Here is a 23,101-nt window from a genome sequence, read left to right as displayed (position 1 = left end):
TTATTACCAAATTCTAATCTATTGTGATATCAATGCGATACAGTTGCTCTTTCAAATGCAAAAAGGAAGCCAAAATTTTATAACTTTTAACTGAGTTGCATACTACCTTATATTCTTTAATTGCCCTTACGTCTCAAAAATGAGTGCAGAATCATATTTTTTACCATTGCAACTAATTTTTCAGCTCTCTTATAATAGTGGATGTATTCCAAATGCTTGGACTAAAGCGAATGTTAGCCCTATCTTTAAAAAAGGTAGTAAACTAGAACCATCCAATTACAGACCGGTCTGGACCACATTAGTTCCATGCAAAGTCATGGAACATCTTACAAGGCAACACATAAACAATCATCTAACAACAAATAACTTAGTCACCAAGGAACAACAAGGCTTTATCCTGAAAAAATCTTGTACAACCAATCTACTCAAATACACAGATGTGGCAATAAAATGTATAGATAGTAAAAGTATTGTTGATATGGTATATTTAGACTTTTCTAAAGCTTTTGATAAAGTGCTACACTGACGAATAATGCTTAAGTTATCAATGTATGGTTTGAATAAAAAATTGCTGAATTGGATTGAGGCTTTCTAATGAATAGGAGGCAAAGGGTAGTTATGGGTCATGATGTATCAGATTGGGTGAATGTATCAAGTGGTGTACCACAGTTATCTGTTCTCAAACCGACTATTTGTATTATACATAAACGACTTACCAAGAGAACTCGAAACTGAATGTTTTATTTATACTGATGATTTTAAGTTTATAAAAACCTATCAAACCAAACACACATTAATAAAATTTGCTTGAACTTCAGGATAGTATTAACAGAATTTCAGCTTTGTGCAACATGTGGTTTATGGAACAAAATATCGATAAGTGCATGGCTATGCAAATAGGTAAAAAAAAAAAAACTAAATCATGAATACTGAATCACAAACGCCAATGGATGTATTTTTAAAATTAAAAAAACCGAAACAATAAGAGATTTAGTAGTTATTATATACAAAGACCTAAAAACCCATGCACATGTAAATTACATAGTAGCAAAAGCAAATAGTATACTTGGCTTTTGAAGCATACATTTCAATCAAGAAACGAGTATATATGGAAAAGGCTATATACCATTTATCTCTGCCCGCATCTAGAATGTGCTATACCTGCATGGAGACTATATCTAGAAGGAGGTATCTTTAAAATTGAACAAGTTCAACAAAGAGCTAAGAAAGTTGCACATTGTATGAAAAATCTTTTGTATAAAAAGCAAATGAGTAGACTTAATCTAACAACGCTGGAAATTAGAAGAAATCGTGGAGATCTGATCCAAATGTTTAAGCTAGAGTACGGACAAGTTGAATTAACAAATTTAGGCAATGTAGAAGAAAATATAAAAAGTGTTTGTATAATTGTTAAATTTTCAAAAAGTTCTTCTGTGCAGGGGCATGGTGGCTCTTAAAAGCCCATGCGGGATTTTTATTAAAAGGCCTATATATGCAGTATTTTACCATATATGCTTGATGTAAAGGCCCATACAAAAAAAATATGTATATATATATAATATATATATATATATATATAATATATATATATATATATATATAATATATATATATATATATATATATATATATATATATATATATATATATATATATATATATATATATATATATATATATATATATATATATATATATATATATATACATATAGTATATATATATATCAGGCCTTGTTAAGAAGCGTTACGCAGCTCGCATTTTGCTTGCGAAAAGGCGATTTGCCTACGCGTTCAGCAGTTTTGCGCTACGCAAAAACTTTTATTTTTTAGAATATTTTAAATTATCTTTTGATGTCGTTAACGTAATGTTTATTCAGAAGAAATAGTCGTAAGTAAAAGCATTTAACCGCAATTGTAAACTAATAGATTTTTTGTTAAAGAAACAGCTTGTTTCATAATTTTTGTTGTTGTTGTTAAAAATTAGTTAAAAAAAATTAAGTGTTTTAAGTTTTATCTTAAGGTATTAAATATACAAATTCCTTTTAAATATAAAATTTATTTTTAGTCATAATAGTTTAAAAAATGCACGATTTATTTTGATGTAAATATTTTATTAATAAGATATTTTGTTTATTGTTAATTCAATAACGTGAAGTTTTAATGACGTTTGTTTAATTTATGAAAATAAATTATGATCACGAATGTTATCGGTAACTGATAAACAACAACAAAAAACTCTTTCTTGTTTAAAAACATTATTAAAATGAGTTCACAAATTAAATAAGAAAAAATTTATTAACAGTTAATAAAATAACCAAAAACCAACTGTAAAATGATAAGAAAATAAACAAACATTATTTTACGTTTCATGAAAAAAAAATTTTTTTCAAAATAAAATTTAGTTCATATTTGAAAAAAATAATAAAAATGATTTTTTAAATAAGAACTTAGATTATATTTGTAGCTTTTGTTATAGTGAAAAAAAACAAACTGTTTGTATGATTTTTAACGCATTAATAAAATAACTTTAATTACAATGCGGTACTTGAAAAGACGCTAGTGACGCAATATAACTTCTAACGATGCAAAATATATTTGCTGAGTTGAGTTACTTAGAAATGCGTTACGCGTTTTATATATATATATATATATATATATATATATATATATATATATATATATATATATATATATATATATATATATATATATATATATATATATATATATATATATGACCTTATTCTAATAAATCATCAATACAAACTAGCAAGTTGAGATAACACTTGCAGTTATTAATATTGTTTGTAATACATTTGTAATTAGTAATATTTGTAGTTATTAATATTGTAATTTGTAATTATTAATATTGTTTGCAATACTTCAAAATGAAAAACTTCAGAACAATAAGATCACGTTTTTGTTCTGATTTTCTTATGACACAATTTACCGCAAGCAAATGCAATTAGCATTTTATTGTTTGAAGAACATAGCCTAACACAAAATTAAAAATTAAATATTTTAATTTTTTCTAATACTATATAATGATATATATTTTATTGTATAATAATATAAATTTTTTAAAATTATATATAATTTTTTTTCTAAAGTAAATATTGAAAATCTTCAAAAATTAGAAATTCTTTTTATAGATAGTTTATGCTTTTGTTTAAATCGGTGTTTTAACTTTTTTAAACATTTTCGCATAAACTCACAACAGCAAAAATGCCGTTCTAAAAATGGTGCCGTTATTGACATAATTTAAACATAAAAGTTTTTATACATAGTTTCATTTAGCAGTTACTTAATTGAAAGTATTTCATATTTTTTCCAAAAATGCTATTTTATTGTTTTTTCATTTCAAAAATAAAACAAAATTAAAATAATGAAAATAAAAAAATTTAAAGCTATGAAATCTTTATAATTTATTTTAAACTTACCTATAATTAATAGTAATAAAAATGTGTCGTAAATAAGTCAATTGTTAAGGTGTAATATGAAGTTGTATTTGAAAATATTTGCGGTATTCCCACACCTCAATTAAAATAAATTCGTTAAATAATATGGTTTCACGCTATTTTCAAAAGGTTTTATTTGTGTATTTACATAGTTCATAATTCAAAGTTTGCATAAAACATATCTTCTTTAAATGTACTTTTTGCACAGCCATCATACTTTTTTTAATCTGTCTGAGGACAGGATATTACAGAGTAATTTGTTTATTTACATACAATAATATAAACTGTATGAAAATAAAAAACTTTATTTATTATAAAACAAGTTTATATCTGTTTCGAAACGCTACAAAAATGCAAAACATGAGTTCGATACATATTTATATATAACTTAATTTAAAATTTAACACCAAAACATTTTTCTTAAATGAATTAAAACACAATACAGTTACTATATAGTAATTGTATTGCGTATTAATTCATTTTAAAAAATATTTTGGGGTTAAATTTTAAATTAAGTTAATTTAAGTCCAACAATAATAATATGGGTCTGCAGACTTTTTTTAAATTTATTTTGTCAACATTGCGAATGTAAAAATCGTTTATGGGTTCATAATTTTTCTTATGAAAAAAATATCATAATACATCTTAAAATATCTACTTTGTTTTCAGAGCAATATTATTATTATGCAAAATACTAAAATAATTGCTCTCAAAATGAAGAGTTTAAATCAAGTAAAAAAGCATTAATAAAATTTAATTTGAGCAAACATAAATATTGTAAATGATTGTGGAATTTCTTTATAATGTAGAAAAAATTAAAATTTGCCAAAAGGCTCATATTTAGATAAAAAAGTAAAAAGCCCATGCGGGAATCCCGCATAACCTCTGGGGCCACCACGCCTCTGGGTTATTCCATATCAAATCACCTAAAGGCTCCCAGGGTACCACCTCAGATTTGCTTTAAATTTTGACTACACACAGATCTTATGAAAAAAATACAATCCAAAAAATTTCAGCTTGATTGACCAATTTGTTCAAAAGTTATGATGGAATTAAAAATGACCAAAATCTGAAAAATTTGTGTATCAGGAGCTTACAGCAGTTTTTTTCGATTTTTGACAAACCATAACTTTTTAAATAAAGATGGTGATCACCTGAAATTTTGTAGGGTAATAGTTTTTCACCCAAATAATCCATTATTGCAGTTGTTTTTGACTGATTTTTTACAGTTTTTGAGTTATTGTACCTTAAAGTTGCTAAATATTGCAACACTATAAATATTTTTTTGAACTTTAATGTGTTACAGTTTAATACTTACTTACAGAAAGTGGATTTTTGTGTTACCTTTGTGTACTTAGGGTCACCACTTGTTAGAATAATCAAAATTATGCATTGAAAATTAATTTAGCACATGCAGCAGCCTATTAAAAAATCACTTTTTTTTTAAATTATGATAAATTACATCGACTTTGCTGGCATAGAAAGTAGCGTAAACAGTTGAAATAAATTATGAAACTTTTTAATGTTGAGGTTCTATATATAGACAATCACCATAAAAAATTTAAAGACCTATACTCTATCTTATGACATGATTGTAGCCTTTTGAGAGTGATGATATTTTCAAAAGGAGAATGTTATTAGACAATGAGCTAGCCTTAGGTCGTAGTCTAATAATTATTCATACAGTAGTATATTTTTTATTTATCTGTGAATGAATATATTCAGTTTTCTTTTTAATGACATAATGTCTTAATTTGTACTAATAATAATGACATAATCAGTGTCATAATCAGTGTCTGATATTTGTTAGTTTCTTTGAAATTTAATATGTTTATGTCTTTTTTAAACTTAGTAATTTTTTAAAAATAGTAAAAAATGACAGAGAAATATTGTGTGGGGGAAGTTTTTAAATGAAGGTTGCGACAAAACATTATTGTAGAATGATTGGAAGAATAAAACTAAAAGATATTGTGAACAGAGATGTTGAAATTTTAATTCAAAGAATTGGACATACTTTTAAACTAAATGAGGAGATATGTTTTCACTATGAAAAAGCCTATATTTCTAGATATGAAGCGCTTCAAAAATACTGCTGTGATCCATTTAAAGTCCACAAGAAAAAAATTATTAAGGGATTGTGTAAAGTCGATATTTTAACAGCAAGTCAACTTAAGATCAAACCTGGTCAAAAACTTTGCACTAACTGTTTGAATGAATTCAAACTTGAACAAATTACAAAAATATTTAGTCAAGAAGGTGAAGACAAAGATGTTGATGATGAGGAGTTTAGTTCTTCAGACCTAAATAAGACAGTTTTAAATAAGAGTGCTTCTTTACTGGAAATATCTCCTCTAAAAAATGTAAGTAAACGTGACAAATTAGAATATGGAAAGCAAAAAGTTAAAAAACTGGAAACAAGTATGACAAACCTAGTAGCATCCGCATTGGATATAGACCCAAAAGAAATAATATCTGAGAAAAGCAAAAGTGCATTAACTGTAATGATTTAGACAAATTTTTAGATGCAATAAAAGAAAAAGGAAAAATCAGTTTAAATGAAGAAAAAGTTCAGTTACTAACAATAACTCCTGATAGTTGGTCAATTAAAAAAACTTGCAATGCATCTTAGGTTTCAGACCATCTTGTTAAGAAAGCCAGAAAGCTGAAAAATGAAAAGGGAATACTTGCTAAACCTGAGGCTGAAAAAGGACATCCTTTGGAGGATATTGTTAAGCAGAGAGTCATTGAAATATATGAATCTGACAAATACACTAGACAATGTCCAGGAAAAAAAGACTTTGTTTCTGTGCGTATAAATAATGTTAAAGTTCATAAACAAAAACGCTCAATATTAGTTCGTTTAAAAGAATTTCATCTGGAGTTTAAGAAGTTATACCCTGAACACAAAGTTGGATTCAGCAAGTTCTGTGAACTAAGGCCAAAGTGGTACCTTTATAGTAGTGGAAGGTGCCTGTTTATAGTAGTGGAAGCCACTCAATTTGTGTATGTTCTTACCATCAAAATGCTAAGTTGATGTGCTCTGCTCTTCCATTTAATATATTACAAAGCCATTTAATATATTACAAAGATTTAATGAAAGTATGTGTTTGTAATATAGATAGTCGAAACTGCATGTTTCATCTATGTTCTAATTGCCCTGGTAAAATAAATTTGAAGACTTACTTAAAAAATGTGTTTGAAAAGAATGATTTTGATTTTGATGATCAGATAACATATAAACAATGGGTGTCAACTGACTGAACAGCACTTATAACAATCCAAACAAGCATTAGTGAATTTATATTGTAAACTTTAAGTGAAACTTTGTATGACCTTTGTCACCACCACTTTATCATAGAAGCACAGTCTTCCTACTTATCAGAGGCAAAACAAACATTAGACCAATATACCTGCATTATTCTGATGGATTTTGCAGAAAACTATAGTTTTCTTGTACAAGATGCTATACAAGGGTTTTACTGGCAAGCCAATCAAGCTAACTTACACCCATTTACTGTTTATTGCAAAGATGAAAAAGATCACCTTAAATGTAAATGCTATTGTTTAATTTCTGACCATCTTTGTCATGACCAATCAGCAGTCCATTGTTTTCTCACAAAGTTGCTCCCTATGGTCAAAATCAAACTACTCACAGTGAATAAAGTTAAATACTTCAGGGATGGTGCTGCGTCACAGTATAAAAACTATAAATGTCTAATAATCTTAATTTATCACATTGTAGATCACCAAATAAATGCTGAGCATCACTTCTTTGCTACGTCACATGGCAAAAGTCCATGTGATGGAATAGGAGGTACTATAAAAAGAGAAGCAGCAAAAGCAAGTCTACGAGCAGCAATTACCAATCAAATTCTCACACCACAAGATCGGTTTACATGGGCTCAATAAAACATCAAAGGTGTTAACATATTTTATCTTTCAAGTGATGAGATCAATAACCATGAAACAACTTTTAACTTTCAGAAACAATATGAAGGGATGCGCACAATTCCAGGAACAAGAAGCTATCACTGTTTTGTACCAGATGGAGAGAAATTGTTTTTACAAAGAATCTCTAGTGATACTGTCTATGATACTCATGTGTTAAATGATGTTAATTTGATTTAAAAAAATCCTTCAAATTTTTAACCGGTAAATTTATTGCATGCTTTTACGATGAAGAATGGTACATAAGGCTTGTGGTTAATATTTGTAATGAAAACCAAGACGTTAATGTGAAGTTTATGCAAAGAAACAAATTAAATTTAAAATAGACAATCGATACACGATCAAGTCAGTGTTGGGTTCCATTTGACAAGTTAATATGTCAAATAAGTGTTCCATTGATTAAAAATATAAGTGCTCGTGACTATATTCTTGCTAGTAATGACTATGACAGTATTATAAGTTATAAAAATCAGAGATAAGCTAATTAGTTTCATGTATACATACTTTTTCTTTTAACTGATATCTTACTCTTTGAATGCACTTTTTTACAGTATAGTTTGTATAAAATTTGAGGTATAAATTTTGTATGTGGTAAGTGGTATTTTTTTGTTCTCCTTTTGAAAATATCATCACTCTTAAAAGGCTACAATCATGTCATAAGATAGAGTATAGGTCTTTAAATTTTTTATGGTGATTGTCTATATATAGAACTTCAACATTAAAAAGTTTCATAATTTATTTCAACTGTTTACGCTACTTTCTATGCCAGCAAAGTCGATGTAATTTATCATAATTTAAAAAAAAAGTGATTTTTTAATAGGCTGCTGCATGTGCTAAATTAATTTGTAATGCATAATTTTGATTATTCTAACAAGTGGTGACCCTAAGTACACAAAGGTAACACAAAAATCCACTTTCTGTAAGTAAGTATTAAACTGTAACACATTAAAGTTCAAAAAAATATTTATAGTGTTGCAATATTTAGCAACTTTAAGGTACAATAACTCAAAAACTGTAAAAAATCAGTCAAAAACAACTGCAATAATGGATTATTTGGGTGAAACTATTACCCTACAAAATTTCAGGTGATCACCATCTTTATTTAAAAAGTTATGGTTTGTCAAAAATCGAAAAAAACTGCTGTAAGCTCCTGATACACAAATTTTTCAGATTTTGGTCATTTTTAATTCCATCATAACTTTTGAACAAATTGGTCAATCAAGCTGAAATTTTCTGGATTGTATTTTTTTCATAAGATCTGTGTGTGGTCAAAATTTAAAGCAAATCTGAGATGGTACCCTAGGGAATTTTCAAAAAACTAGGTGATTTGATATGGAATAACCCCTCTGCTTCTGTGAGAAATAATATTTTGCAAGAAAAGATCAAAATAGTTTTAGGAACTTCAGCTAGTGTTAGACATAAAAACTCGTTGGAACTCAATAATCGGAATGATATCTAGATTTTTAAAATTATTTTATATCATTAAAGAACCTCTGCAAGGTATTGGAAGTGTACATTTAATTGAAAATAATAATATTGAATTATTAAATGAATTGGAAAATACTCTAAAGCCTATTAAATTAACTGTTGAAGCTCTTAACAGAGACAATGCTAATCTTGCAACAGACCGATTAGCAATTAATTTTATGTTAAGAAAATTAAAAGAATCCAATGATAATTTAAGTAGAGAGCTATTAATGACGATGAAAACTTGAATAAATAGCCGTAAAAACCAAGAAATAGAAGAGCTATTAGATTCTTTTGTAAATGGTACTATGCCTTCAAAGAAAATACAATTATTTACAACAGATTTACTGAAGAGATTATTTGGTGAGGATGAAAAACAGCAAAACATACATGAACAGGGGCATTCAGCTGAAATTAACGATAATACTACAGGAAACACACTACCATTAACATTGGAGGAAGAACTACATAAAATATTAGAAAGTGCGAATGTCCAATTTTGCCAAGTTGCGGAGATAAATTAGCTGATATTAAAAAAGAATTTTTATTATTTTCAAAAACTAAAAAAAGAACTGTATATTTAGAAAAATTGTATCAAGCATTGACGATAAAACCAACATTAACAAATTCTGAACGAATATTTTCTGTAGCATCCAACTTTTGTACAAGAATTCGTTCTAGATTATTGTACAATTCATTAAATGCACTAGTTTTTTTAAAATTTCATTCTTTAAGTAAAAATAATTGCTCTGTTTTGTATTAAACACTTGCAAGTATTTTAATTGAGTTGAATTTATTTTTGCTAGTATATTTACATGCATTTTTATAAAATGCGATATTTTTAAAAAGGTAATGTTAAGTTTATTTGGTAGTTTAAGATTATAATAAAAGTATAGAATAAAAAATTTACGTTAGACGTTGAACTGGCTAAAAGTTGCTTTATTTACCTTAACGTATACCTAATCCATTTTTAAAAATTGACGTGAAAACAAAAAATCCTTTCATGCTATTGTTAAAATTGCAAGTTAAAAAGACGTATTGGACCCGGACCCGAACCCGGACCCGATAAATGTTCTTAGACTCGACTCGGACTTGTCGGGTCTAAAAATGCCGGGTTTTCCCAAACCCTAATCATGAGGCACTGTATCTAATGGTTCCAATTGCGGCTGCGCTAGGTTTTGATCCATCTTTGCTTCCTCTTTCACGAACTACCATACAAAAGGTTCTATAAAAAGCCAGAAAACAACATGCCAAATTTTCAATGGACAGTTTTGTGCCAGATTATCCTTTTGTGTTGCATTGGGATGAAAAAATTCTCCCTGACATATTAGGTATCGAACAAGTTGATCGCTTGCCAGTGCTGGTATCCGGTGTTGGTGCCGATAAATTGCTTGGTGTGCCGAAAAGTAGCAGCCGGAACAGCACAGAATTAGGCCATTGCTGTTTATGATCTGTTGCAGGTTTGGAAGTTGTCTGATAAAGCTGTACTTTATCAGACAACGTCCAGCAATGAGTTTTGACAACACAGCTGTGAATACAGGACATTTGGGCAGTGTTTGTGTACTTCTTGAACAATTGATAGGCAAAGAATTGATATGGTTAGTGTGTCGTCATCACATAATGGAGCTAGTTCTCCAGACATACCCTTCTTCAAGAGATTTAAAGCGGTTTGGGCTGGAGTCATGCACAATAATTATTGTAGATTGGAGATAAAAGCAGAGACTGAAATCTTTCGATTTCAGTCTCTGCCTTTATCTGCAATCCAGGATGATGAACAACTGTCAGCTTTTTGTTGAAATGACACAATCACAGATTCAAGAGGACTACAGAGAACTCGTTGAGCTAACATTAATTGTCCTTGGTTATCCACTGGCAATGATCAAATGACGAGCTTCAGGACCTGTTCACCATGCAAGTTGGATGGTGAAGCTTATATAAAGCATAAAAATCTTTCTCTTCCACGATCAACAAGATTTCTTCAACCTAACAAATAAGGAGGAAAACTAGATGTTTTGGTTTGTGCAGTTCAGAGCCCTTCTGTATACAAAAATGTGGACAGCAGCATCACTTGTAGTTGATGTGCCAGGTACAGTCTTCTTTATTTAGCCAACGCTTATGCGCTCAAGTCTTATCGCGCTTGCCCACACTCCCGCAAAAACTTTGGCAAGCGTATAGTAAAGTGCTTGCTAAAAAAATAAAAGTGTTTAGTTTTAAATTGGAACAAAACATTTTTGTATATTTGTTCAACTTTTATAAAAAGTTCCAGTTTTTTTAAAAATTATCTAGTATTTATTCAAAGCGTTCTTTCCGCTATTTGTATTTTAATTTAAATAAAAAAATGAATTTTTAAAATCGCACAAGCTAACTTAAAAATAACCATCCTACCAGCGCTTTTTGTGCGCTAGCATGTAATGATCTTGCATTCTGGAAATATCTCAGAAAATACCAAGTCATCGATTGTGAGATAGGTTCAAAAATCACTTGTGGTATGCAGACGAAACTGTGGGCCTGGCTCTCTTTTCTGACAGAATTGCAGGAAGTGATAAGGCTAAGATTGTAGCATGAATGACAAATGTACTACTCAAATAACAGTGTTTAACACGTCAGGATAAGAAAGCCGTGAAAATCATTCCTAGTAACAATTCAAACATTGGAGATTTTGCAAGTGCCAGAACATCAATGATTCTGAACAACTTAGACATTAGAGCCTCTTTTCTCAGTAATCAACCTGACACATGGAGCGAAAACCAGGACTATTTTGAAGGAAAAGAGCGCATTCTTTAACTGCGAGATGTCAATGGCACAGCTGAATGAGGCGTCGAACTGTTTGAAGAATTCAACAAGCTCATAACCAATGATGAGGATGAAAAACAATTTCTGCTGCAAGTTGTTGAAGCAAATCCCAAGGCTGTACCAACTCAAGCAACAAAAAAGACTGTTATTGATGGTGTTATAAATAAATAACTGACATTTTGCACATTTCAACGTAAAGACTGTCTTTATAGTAAAATTTACTTATAGAACAGCACCGACTGTACCATATCACATTTAATTATAAGTGTTATAATTGTAAAAGGCTGTACTACCTGTTTGGCATGTAATTAAGCTACCAGCAATCAGTGTAATTATTAATTTTTTTGTTTTAAGATTTTGGGATTTGAATGATAGATACATAGTAAAAATATACCACCATGTGTATATATATCAACCCTCCATGTACCACCATGTGTATATATATCAACCCTCTGAATTAGGGTCAGCATTCGGCAATGCTGACCTTAAAGTGTTTGAGTTTCTATGTTTTATGGTAAGACCTTCGTATCAAATTTTTTTTGACCTCTAAACAATTTAGGTTGGCAAATTATTGCCGACCTCAATTTTCCTACTTTCTAGGGTTATATATATATATATATATAATATATATATATATATATATATATATATATATATATATATATATATATATATATATATATATATATATATATATATATATATATATATAATGTTAACATTTTAATGTTTACATGTTTATTTTTTGTTAACTAATATGCTTGTTTTAATGTTTGCTTTTTAAGGGTGGCAGTAATGCAGGGCATACAGTAATTGTTGAGGAGAAGGAATTTAAATTTCAGTTGATTCCGAGGTATGATCATTTATTACAGGCTTGGCCAGGAAGGCGTGCGATTTCACGTCATAATATGACCACACAAATACTATTTGATTTTACTTAACTTGACCACAACTGTTAATAAGTTTTAAAAATTTGTATGTTTTAAAAACGCGCTATAAAAATCTTAACTCAACTATAAAGAAACTTAAAAAAAACTTAATGTTTAAAAAGCAAATAAATTTTCGTAAAAAAAATAGCAAAAAATAAAATAAAAATAACTTAACTGAAACTAAAATAGCAAAAATAAAATTAAAACTTAACTAAAATAAATAATAAACTATAACAATAAGATTATCTAAATTACGTTTGGAATAAATAACTTTGAATCGTTTATCTTTACTAATGTTTTTATAATTTCATATTTTGCGAAACCCTTTTTAAATAAAGTAACAACTTACAACTGACAATTGTTTAATATAAACGCGCACATTTAAAAGTTTAAAAAAAGATTCTTAACAATTTTTCGCACAAAAAGTAAAAAAAGTAAAAATAATTAAATCGTATATTTAAAAAATTGTTATAATTTTTTTTTATTTATAAACATTTATAATAAAAACTAAATACTTAAATAAATATAAAAAAACATATATTGTTCATCAATGTTTTTATAAAAAATCATTAGCAGTGATTTGTTATTTTATTTAAATGCGTTTCAATAATATAAAAACGTAAAGATCAAAGATATTTAATTCAAACGGCTTTATTTTTTTCTTCTCAGCAAAAACTTTAATGATTCTAATATAATATAATAAAATATAAAGTTTATTAAACAGACCTTCGCTGTTTAAAGTCGTCACTTATAAAAAATTTTTTTAAAATTTTTACTTTTGTTTTACTTATAAAAAAAATCTTATATAATTAAATAATATAAATAAAAAATTATACAACTTTTAATGATACTTTAATTAAAATCATTAGCTACTTTATTTAAAAGTGTTTTGCTAATAAAAAAACATTAGTAAAGATAAACATGTCGAAATTATTTATTTTCAAAGTAATTAAAAACCAATTATTTCAGTGCATTTGTTTAAAACCGTGGTTAAATCATCAAAACAAAATATTATTTGCGTGGTCATATAAAGACTTGAAATCACACGTCTTGTGTAAAAATGTATAATTATTTACAAGTGATTGTAGAATTCTATTAAACTTAATATTATTTATGGTTTAATTTTCCATGAGTAAGAAATGCTAATATAAATTTTCTTTTCCTTCCAAAAAAGAATAATAATATTGACAAATTTTATTTATATCACAACTTTTTCTATTAATTACTGAAATGTCACATCTATTGCTGAAATATTTTGTATCAAAAAAGCTAATAAAACATTACACAGTTTAAAAATTATTCAAAAACTACAGAAAAAAATAAAAGGAAAATTATGTTGAAACTAAGGAAAAGAAGAATTGAATAAATTTAAAAAAGTCTTTAAAATTTATTTAATTGCTGTTAAACTAATAGGATAAGTGCTGTTTAATAAAAATGGTCGGTTGGCCTAGGTGCTTTTTAATTAATAAGTTGGGTTGGGCAAAGTGCTATTTAATTAATGCCAAGATGTTGATTTGAAAAATTAAAAATTTAAGAAAAACGCTAATAACTATTGTGATTTGAAAGATATTAGGGATAGTTTTAAGTTCTTTTTTTTTTCTTTATAAAAATTTATATATGCACTTGTTTGTGTGCATTGATGAGCTTGTAGATATCCACATGCTTGTTTTTGCAATCAGCAATCTTTCATTTGTACAGACATATATAAAAGTACTTACTGATTATAAGGAATCAAATAGTAACTTCAAAATGATAATCTAAATAACTATTATTTTTGTTGTTGTTGTTGTTGTTGTTGTTGTTGTTGCTACTGTTATAATTATTATTGTAACTTAAACTTTATTTTTATATACATTTTTTAATATAATATTTTGTATTCTTAAATGTATTTCACTAAGTATCTTATATTCATTTTGAGAGTTTTATCAAAGAAAAATAACAAGCAGTGTAATTTAGTTCTATTTTAAAATAAATTTTAAAATATTTAAGCAGCCAGTATTGTTTAATATATTTCAATTAACATGTTTGATCTACATATTTATGTTTAAATATGTTAATAATTATGATCAGTACCTATTAAACAATGTTTTAACATGTAAGAAATCAATGTAATACATAAATATAAGTTAATGACTAAAATTGCTATCAGTAATTAGTAATAAGTCCAAGAATTTTATTCCAGTTCTTCCTCTAAGTTACTACTAAATACTGATGTTTCTGATAAGAAAGATTACTTTATTATCAATAGTGAATATCTAATGGCTGATCAATAAAAAACTGTTGAACAAGCTATTTGAATTATACTTTTAAATAATGTTAAAAATGATATCGATTTTGATATTAGAATATCAGTATCAAAAAATAGAAAACACAATAGTCAACTAAAAATTAGAATACTTTTATAAAATTATATAACTAAAGTGATTGTTTCGTTGACTGGCATATTTTTTTTGCTGACATAATTTATTAATATTGTATATGAAATAGACATTGAAAAGGTTGGTTAGTTATTTATCATGTGATATTATTAAGGTTGAATAGTTATTTATCATGTGTATTTTTTTAGTGAGTTGAATTGTGTTAGATCAACATCTTATGATATGATAATTGTGTTATCACATAACACAACATGATCAAATAAAACTATATTACATCTGGAGTGGAATCTAAACATCTAAAACATATGGCTGCAGATTCTTAAATTTGTTTTTAAAATTTCTTTGATTTAAGAAAAATTATATGAAAGAAGTTGATTTGAAAAATTGGTCTAACCCTTAATCACTTTGACAAGTGATTAAGGTTGTAGGCCATGTTGAGGTTTTCTTTACTAACATATATTATTTTCTTAGTTTTTGACAGCAAGCTGGGTCAGTCTTTATATGGCCCCAATTTAAATGATCAGTATTTTTTTAAAAATAACAGTAATTAAAGACCTGTAAAATACATAAATTACCTGGTAAGTAATTAAGGTAAATTTTTATGTTGATCTAATAAACAATCAGTTAATTAACTAAATTATAAATTACTTATTCAAATTCAAGTATTTAGTAATTTAACCAGTAGAATAAATAATTAATAAATTAATTATTTATTCTACTGGTTAAATTACTAAATACTTGAATTTGTTTACTTCCTGCATGTTTTACCTATCTTAGTAAGTTGATGTATAAACACTCCCTGCATGTTTTACCATGTTCTGCATGTTCTAAGTCAGTTGATGTATTTACACTCATCTGCAATGGGAAATTTTAAATCTACTTGTCATTTTAATAAATTTACTGGTATCTGAATAACAAAATACTGATAATTTTATTAAAAGAAATGATTATTTAATATTTACTTTTTTATCTGCATGTTTAATATAATTTTTTGGCATATGGCTAAAAATCAAATCAAGGTCATTTTATAATTTTATCAGCAAAAATAAAATATCCATGGAGGCTTTTATTCACTTGTGTTTTTATCTATGCTTAGTGAACAATGCAAATTTACAGCTAATTTAAAGCCAAGGATCAGAGATTTTTTAAAAGGGCGGATTTGTAATAAGATTTTTTTAATCATAATTCAAGATCAATATGAACTTTTTTTTATTGAATAACAGCTATATAGTTTAGTGATAGACTGAGTTTATGGCTTTTAAAAAGTTAAAAATATCCAGATATACCAATTCGTGATCACTTAATTCGAGCCCTATATTTACTAGGCTATTTAAAAGATGAAACTTTTCTAGTAAAGGTAACAGTTCTGACCTTTTTGTTTCAAAAATCTCTCAAGAACTAAAAAAAAAAAAATCTTAAAATATATATGAATAGATCTCTATATATGAAATTTATCTAAATTCTCTAATATATATATTCTAAAATATATGCTTTAATATATAGCTCTAAATATTTTCTAAAATATATATGCTCTAAAATATATGTTTTAAAATATATACGTTCTAATATATATGCTCTATCAAGTATATATAAGATAAGAAAAGAATTTAAAACGCTTATTTATTTCTGGAATAAAAGATAAAACAATTTTAGAATATTTATTCAGAGCAATGTAAACTTTTGCCTGTTGGCAATTATTAGTTTACTGTTTTCAATAATGAATGAACAAAAGTCAAAAATTTCAGTCTTATATAGCAATATTGTAAGCATGCAAAGAAACCCAAAAAGGCTTTTTTAGAAAGTTTTGTTCCTTTCCATATTTTTTTAGAATAGCTTTAATAAAAATAAAAATAACGATTACAACAACTTAATAAAAGTTTTATCAAGTTTTAGTTATTTTTAATCTTAAATGTCTTTGATTTTACTGTAATTATCTCTTTTATTTCAAATATTAATCTTTTATAAAAGTTAATTTTACAGATTTGCTAATATATAAATTGAAATGAAAATTAAAGTAGTAGTAAATACACTTCTTAAATGTTTTGTATTCGAATAGTTGTCTGTATAATATATTATATATAGATGTCAACTATTCAAATACAAGGCGTGAGAGCATAATTATGAGAGCATAATTACTATTATTTTTGAAAATACTAATCAATCAATATTTACAAAAAATACTCTCAGTCAATATTTACAAATACTTTGTAAATATGGATTGAGAATAGTTTAAAGTATTTTAAAGATTTAATAATTATTAAAATAAAAATTGATAAAATATAGTTGTTAAAAATAGTTAATAAAATATAGTTACTAAATGTTTAAAATACTTTAAACAGTTTTTAATAAATATTTACAAATAGGGTAGTATTTGCAACTTAAACATTTATTAAAATCTTGAAGAATTTTTTTTGGCATAACTAAAGTAGCAAATTTAGAATAGGAAGTAAGTGTATACTTACGTCTTATTCTAAATTTGTTTATTCAAAGAAATTTCTTTTACAACGAGACAATATTTTAAATCAACTCCTTTTCTTCGGATAAAGCTGGTACAAGGTGAATACAAACAAAGTGATATTTAATAAGAAAAAAATTATTTTTTTAGCACTGGTTTTAACTGAGAGAGGGGGGGGGGGAGAGGAGGTTTGGAAGGCTAACACAAGAACAAGCCCCTCCCCCTTCCCCACTTTGCCAAAAAAGGGTAAAGCCAAATAAACTCTGTTTTTGTCACTGACTTATTACATGCTTGTAAATATTTTAATACTAAATCCTCAATTTTGCTTTTGGAGTTTTTTAATTCAAAGTTTGTTTTTCTTTTTTTATTTTTATTTTAGCTTTTTTATACTTTATTGATTAATAGTTAAAATGAGTTTATTATATAACATCTTTGTTTGGATTTATTTTAGTGGAATCATCAATGAGTCTGTTACAGTAATTATTGGTAATTATTTATTTTATTTGAGTGTAAATAAAGTTTTAAATCATTTTTAATTTCAAAAAAATCAATCGCATAAAAAAAAAAAAGATTACATTTTAACTGTATTTTTAATTTATTATTAAAAATAAAAAAATAAAAATACGTATTTTTAATTTAGGATTAAAAATAAAAAGTAAAATTGAACTTATTAAAAAATTTTGAAATTGAATTCAAAAATTTTTATATTGATCTATTATATAACCACAATTCTGGTTAAGGAGGAAAAGTACATGTGAGACAGGTGGGGTTCTATAGTCCTGGTGCGCTTAAGAGAATTACTCTGTTATGAAATCATCATTTTAATTTAATGATATTATAGATCCTGAACCACACAATCGTGGAACCATTAAACTTAAATGTTTGTTTAGATGTCAAAATGTTAAACAAAAATGCTGATTTGGATTTTCTAATATTTTAATTGGATGAAGTTATAAGTTATTTAAAAAAAATAGCTGTTAAATGAAGTTATAGATTCTCATGAAGATAATCTAGTTATCTGCCTGAGAATCCACTAGCTTTGTCAGGAACAAATATTAATTCTTAAATTAATATATATATATATATATATATATATATATATATATATATATATATATATATATATATATGTTAGGGTGGTTTTTTTTTATAGGGAAAAATTTTTTTTTTTAATTTTAACTTTATAAAAAGTATATAGTTAAAATTTTTTTGCAAACTGAAAATAGGAAGTGGTCTCCCAAACCCTATCTCGGAACCCTAAATTGACCAAAATTTGTCTAATACCTTAATCTTGTAATTCTATTTTTATTTCATACAAAATACTGCTATAAATTGATCTAAAAAAAATATATATATAAAGTATTAGAATGTTACAACATAGATAGTTCACAAAAGACTGGAAAGTACAACCAAATTTAGATTTACCCCCTCAGCATTATTTACCAAAAATCACTCCTAAATGCATATTTTGATTTCATTATTGAAAAATGTAGGGAAAATAGGAGGTGGGGGGTGTATCATATAATTATATATATTAAATTTCTATTATATTCTTTCTATTATAGTAAAAAAGTATAAAAATATTACTTAAGAAGATGGCTGCTTCAGAGAAAGCAACATGCTCAACTACAAATGTTTGGCTAGTTGGAAATATTCTCTCAACAATAGATGGGCCGAGTCAGTTGCCAACAAGTGTTGTTGCCCTATATAGAGTTTTTTATGTAATGATAATCAAAAAGTCAACTCTTTGAATATCCTGCAACACAGTTGCAGATGAAGTTATGATTTTCTGGTTTAAAGCTAACATTCCAAGTATAGCAAAGTCTTATGTAGTTGCTAAACTAAAGAGTATTCACAAGCAACATGTCCAAGTGTCTAAGCACATAAGTAGAAAATCAGCTACTCAACATAGCTATCAAGAAAAATTCACTGCCAAGATGAATACACTTTTTGATATTGCCCATGGTGAATGGGATTGTCTCATCAAAATAAATGAAGATAAACAATTTCTGATAGACTAGAGAGGTCCCCGAAAGATGTTAATGACATCAAAAGACTTAATGTATAAGAAAGCAGTTGTAAAATACAGAAAATGCAAGCTTGAAGAAAAAAGGCGCTTTGAACAACATAAAGAAAGTAAGATTATATCTACAGATACATTAATGGGTTGCAATTCAGATTACTTTTTGGATGAAAGTTCTGACTGTGATATGTCAATTCAAACACAAAAAGCTTTGTCCGAATAATTCAAAGCATTCTATGGGCACTAGTCATCTCTCGACTACAATATCCAAATGTTGTATTCTTAACAATCAACTCTTTTATGCAGCATTAGACCAAACAAAAATAACACCACGACAAGCAATGATGGTTGTCACACCAGCCCTAGCTGCAATCGGTATTGATATAAATAAACTAACATTTTCATGTTCCACTTCCAATGGAAGCTCAAACTACATCCCGTGAATCTCTTGCAACTGCAGTAAGAAAAAATTTTCAACCCTTGGTTCCACTAGTTGCTCATTTTGATGGTAAAATGTTGTTGAATGTTGTTAGAACCAGATGTGAATGTCTGCCAATTGTTGTATCTGGCTTGGATATTGAGAAATCATTAGGGATCCTTGAGATACCTGCTGGTACTGGCGCTCTAATGGGACAAAAGGTAGTTGAGTTCATTCATGAATGGCCTAGCGTTAAGGAGCATCTTGCAGGTCTTTGCTTTGACACAACTGCAAGTAATGCAGGAAGTCATAATGGGGCAATAACTGTCATACAGAAGTCAATAAATCGAAGAGTTTTGGTTTTAGCCTGTCGACATCATATTCTTAAAATCTGTGCAAATGCAGTGTTTGATGCGTTTTTTGTTTCAAAAGGACCAAAAATTGAACTTTTTGATAGAGTGAAGTTCCAGTGGGAGCTAATAGAAAAATCAAAGTTTGAACCACTTGAAAGTGATAAAAGCGGAGCTAGATGCCTTACAAAGTTTGAAAAAGAGTGGCTTGCATCTCGAAAATCCAATGTGGTGGAAAATTTGAAAAAATACTTAAAGGAAGCGCAACCACGTGATGATTATAAAGAATTCGGAAGACTAGGTCTTCTTCTTTTGGGAGAAGATAATGATACAACAACTATTTGCATTCCTGGGGCTTACCATCGTGCACGATGGATGGCTAAAGGTATATGCTGTTTAAAAATTTTTGGTTTTCGTCATCAGTTAAATATCACAGAGAAAGAAATTGGGATTTTAAGAAGAATATGTCTCTTCATAACCACAATATATGCATGTTTCTGGTTTTCAGCACTTCTCACAACAGAAGCACCAATAAATGATCTCCTTCTTTTAAAAGTAGTTGAGAACTATTGTCAAGTTGACAGCAAAGTTGCAAATGTTGCAAAAAATAAAATTAAACTTCAGTTATGGTATTTAAGTGAAGGTCTAGCTGCTCTCCCATTATTCAGTAATAAAATTACTGTTGAAGAGAAACTGGATAATGTAAATGCCTTACAAAAAGAACCATTACCAGGTGACAATAGAAGACTTGCTCCAATCAAAATTTATACATTCTCTAAACTTTCTATAGCTAACTTTGTTACACGGCGCTCAATGAACTTGTTTGACTCTCTCAATCTATCAAAAAAATTCTTGACATCGTCTCCTAAAACTTGGACTAATCGTGATGACTATAAGTCTGCTTGTAAGATAGTTTGTGCCATGAAAGTGGTTAATGACTGTGCAGAACAGGCAGTTAAATTAGCCACTGACTTTAATGAAGTTTTGACAAAAAATGACAATCAACATCAGCTTCTCTACCAAGTAGTTGAATCATAGAAAATATTTTTCAACTGAAGCTACAAAGAAACAGTTAAGCCATAATCATTCCAAGTAGTAACAGTTTAATATATTCAAATACATATATATATATATATATATATATATATATATATATATATATATATATATATTTACATATATACATATACATATATATATATATATATATATATATTTATATATATACATATATATATATATATATATATATATATATATATATATATATATATATATATTTATATATATACATATATATATATATATATATATAATATATATATATATATATATATATATTTATATATATACATATATATATATATATTATATATATATATATATATATATATATATATATATATATATATATATATAATATGAACTAAATATATAGTTAAATACATTATAATAATATTAATATATGGCTATTGTTTTTCTGTTATATTTTAATTTAGTTAAATGTCAAGGTTTGATTAAGTTATGTATGTTATTTCACCCAAATAATTTTAAAATTTGTTATTTGTAATATGTTTTCTTGAACGCATTAGAAAAATTTTAATTCTTTTAAAAGTTTCATTCACAATATTTTTTGTTATTTTTAAATTTATAAATTTCAATTATGGCTGAGGTAGAAATGGCTAGTAGAGGGACACCATTTGGGGCATATGGGCCACTGGTACTCACAATTAAAAAAACTGAAGAAATGTTAAAAAAGGACATTTTTTAAGTACTTATAACAGCTTTTTGTAGCTTTACCCCCTTCCCCTTGCCCCAAGTTAATCTCACTATATACATTCATACATTTGTCGTCACCCTAAAAGTAAAACTGGTGCACGTAACACTGGTGCACGGAACACTGGCAATAGTTTGTTTTAATACGTTTCAGAAATTTATCATTTTCGAAAAAAACTCTCAAAAGGGCTTAAGAAACAGGTCCAGGTCCTGGCACCCTGAGGGTGCGGTGTGGGAATAGGTCACTGCTATATACATTTATTTTATTGTTATCACCCTAATAAGTAAAACTGATGCATGTAACAGTGGCACAAGCGGATTTTAATAGATTTCTGATATATATTGTTTTAGACAAAAACGGGTCTCAAAAGGGCTTAAAAAATAGGTCCGGGACCTATCATTTCTAGGGTGGAGTCTGGGAATAGGTCATTGCTATATACATTCTTATAATTTTTATAACCCTAATAAGTAAAACTGATGCATGTAACACTGAAGGGGTTACAAAGCAGGTGTGGGGGACCACTTCCCATCATCAGTTTGCAAAAAAAAATTATCTGTGAACTTTTTTTATTGAACCTCACCAAATAAGAGGGTGGAAGGTGTGCAATATCAAACTCAAAAAAAAACAAAAAACAAACCACCCTAATATATATATATATATATATATATATATATATATATATATATATATATATATATATATATATATATATATATATATATATATATATATATATATATGTATATATATATATATATATATGCATGCATGTATGTATTTATGTATGTATGTAAGTATGTATGTATGTATGTATGTATGTATGTATGTATGTATGTATGTATGTATGTATGTATGTATGTATGTATGTATGTATGTATGTATGTGTGTGCTTGTTATCTTAGGCAATGGAGTTGTCCTGCATGTTCCAACTTTAATGAAAGAAATTGAAAACAACACAATGAAAGGAATTTTAAGCATGAAGGAAAGAATGAAAATCTCAGATAGAACACATTTAGGTAACTTTTTTTTTTCTTCAATTTTATATTTTTTCTTCAAAAAACTTATGTATCTTATAAATTTAATAACTTGACACTTTTACATTT

General features: G+C 27.3%; 1 protein-coding gene across 1 annotated transcript in view; it reads left to right on the top strand.

Moving 5' to 3' along the window:
- LOC100214324 (adenylosuccinate synthetase) overlaps nt 1-23,101 on the top strand; it is a 44,677-nt gene that overhangs the window by 1,702 nt on the left and 19,874 nt on the right. Inside the window, exons 2-4 of the mRNA XM_065804996.1 lie at nt 12,454-12,521; nt 17,882-17,916; nt 22,901-23,014. Coding sequence (XP_065661068.1) covers nt 12,454-12,521; nt 17,882-17,916; nt 22,901-23,014 — 217 coding nt within the window. The remainder of the gene's footprint in view (nt 1-12,453; nt 12,522-17,881; nt 17,917-22,900; nt 23,015-23,101) is intronic.

The sequence above is a fragment of the Hydra vulgaris genome, chromosome 09 (genome assembly GCF_038396675.1).
Source record: "Hydra vulgaris chromosome 09, alternate assembly HydraT2T_AEP".
NCBI lineage: Eukaryota > Metazoa > Cnidaria > Hydrozoa > Anthoathecata > Hydridae > Hydra > Hydra vulgaris.
This window is presented reverse-complemented; position numbering and strand designations above follow the sequence as displayed.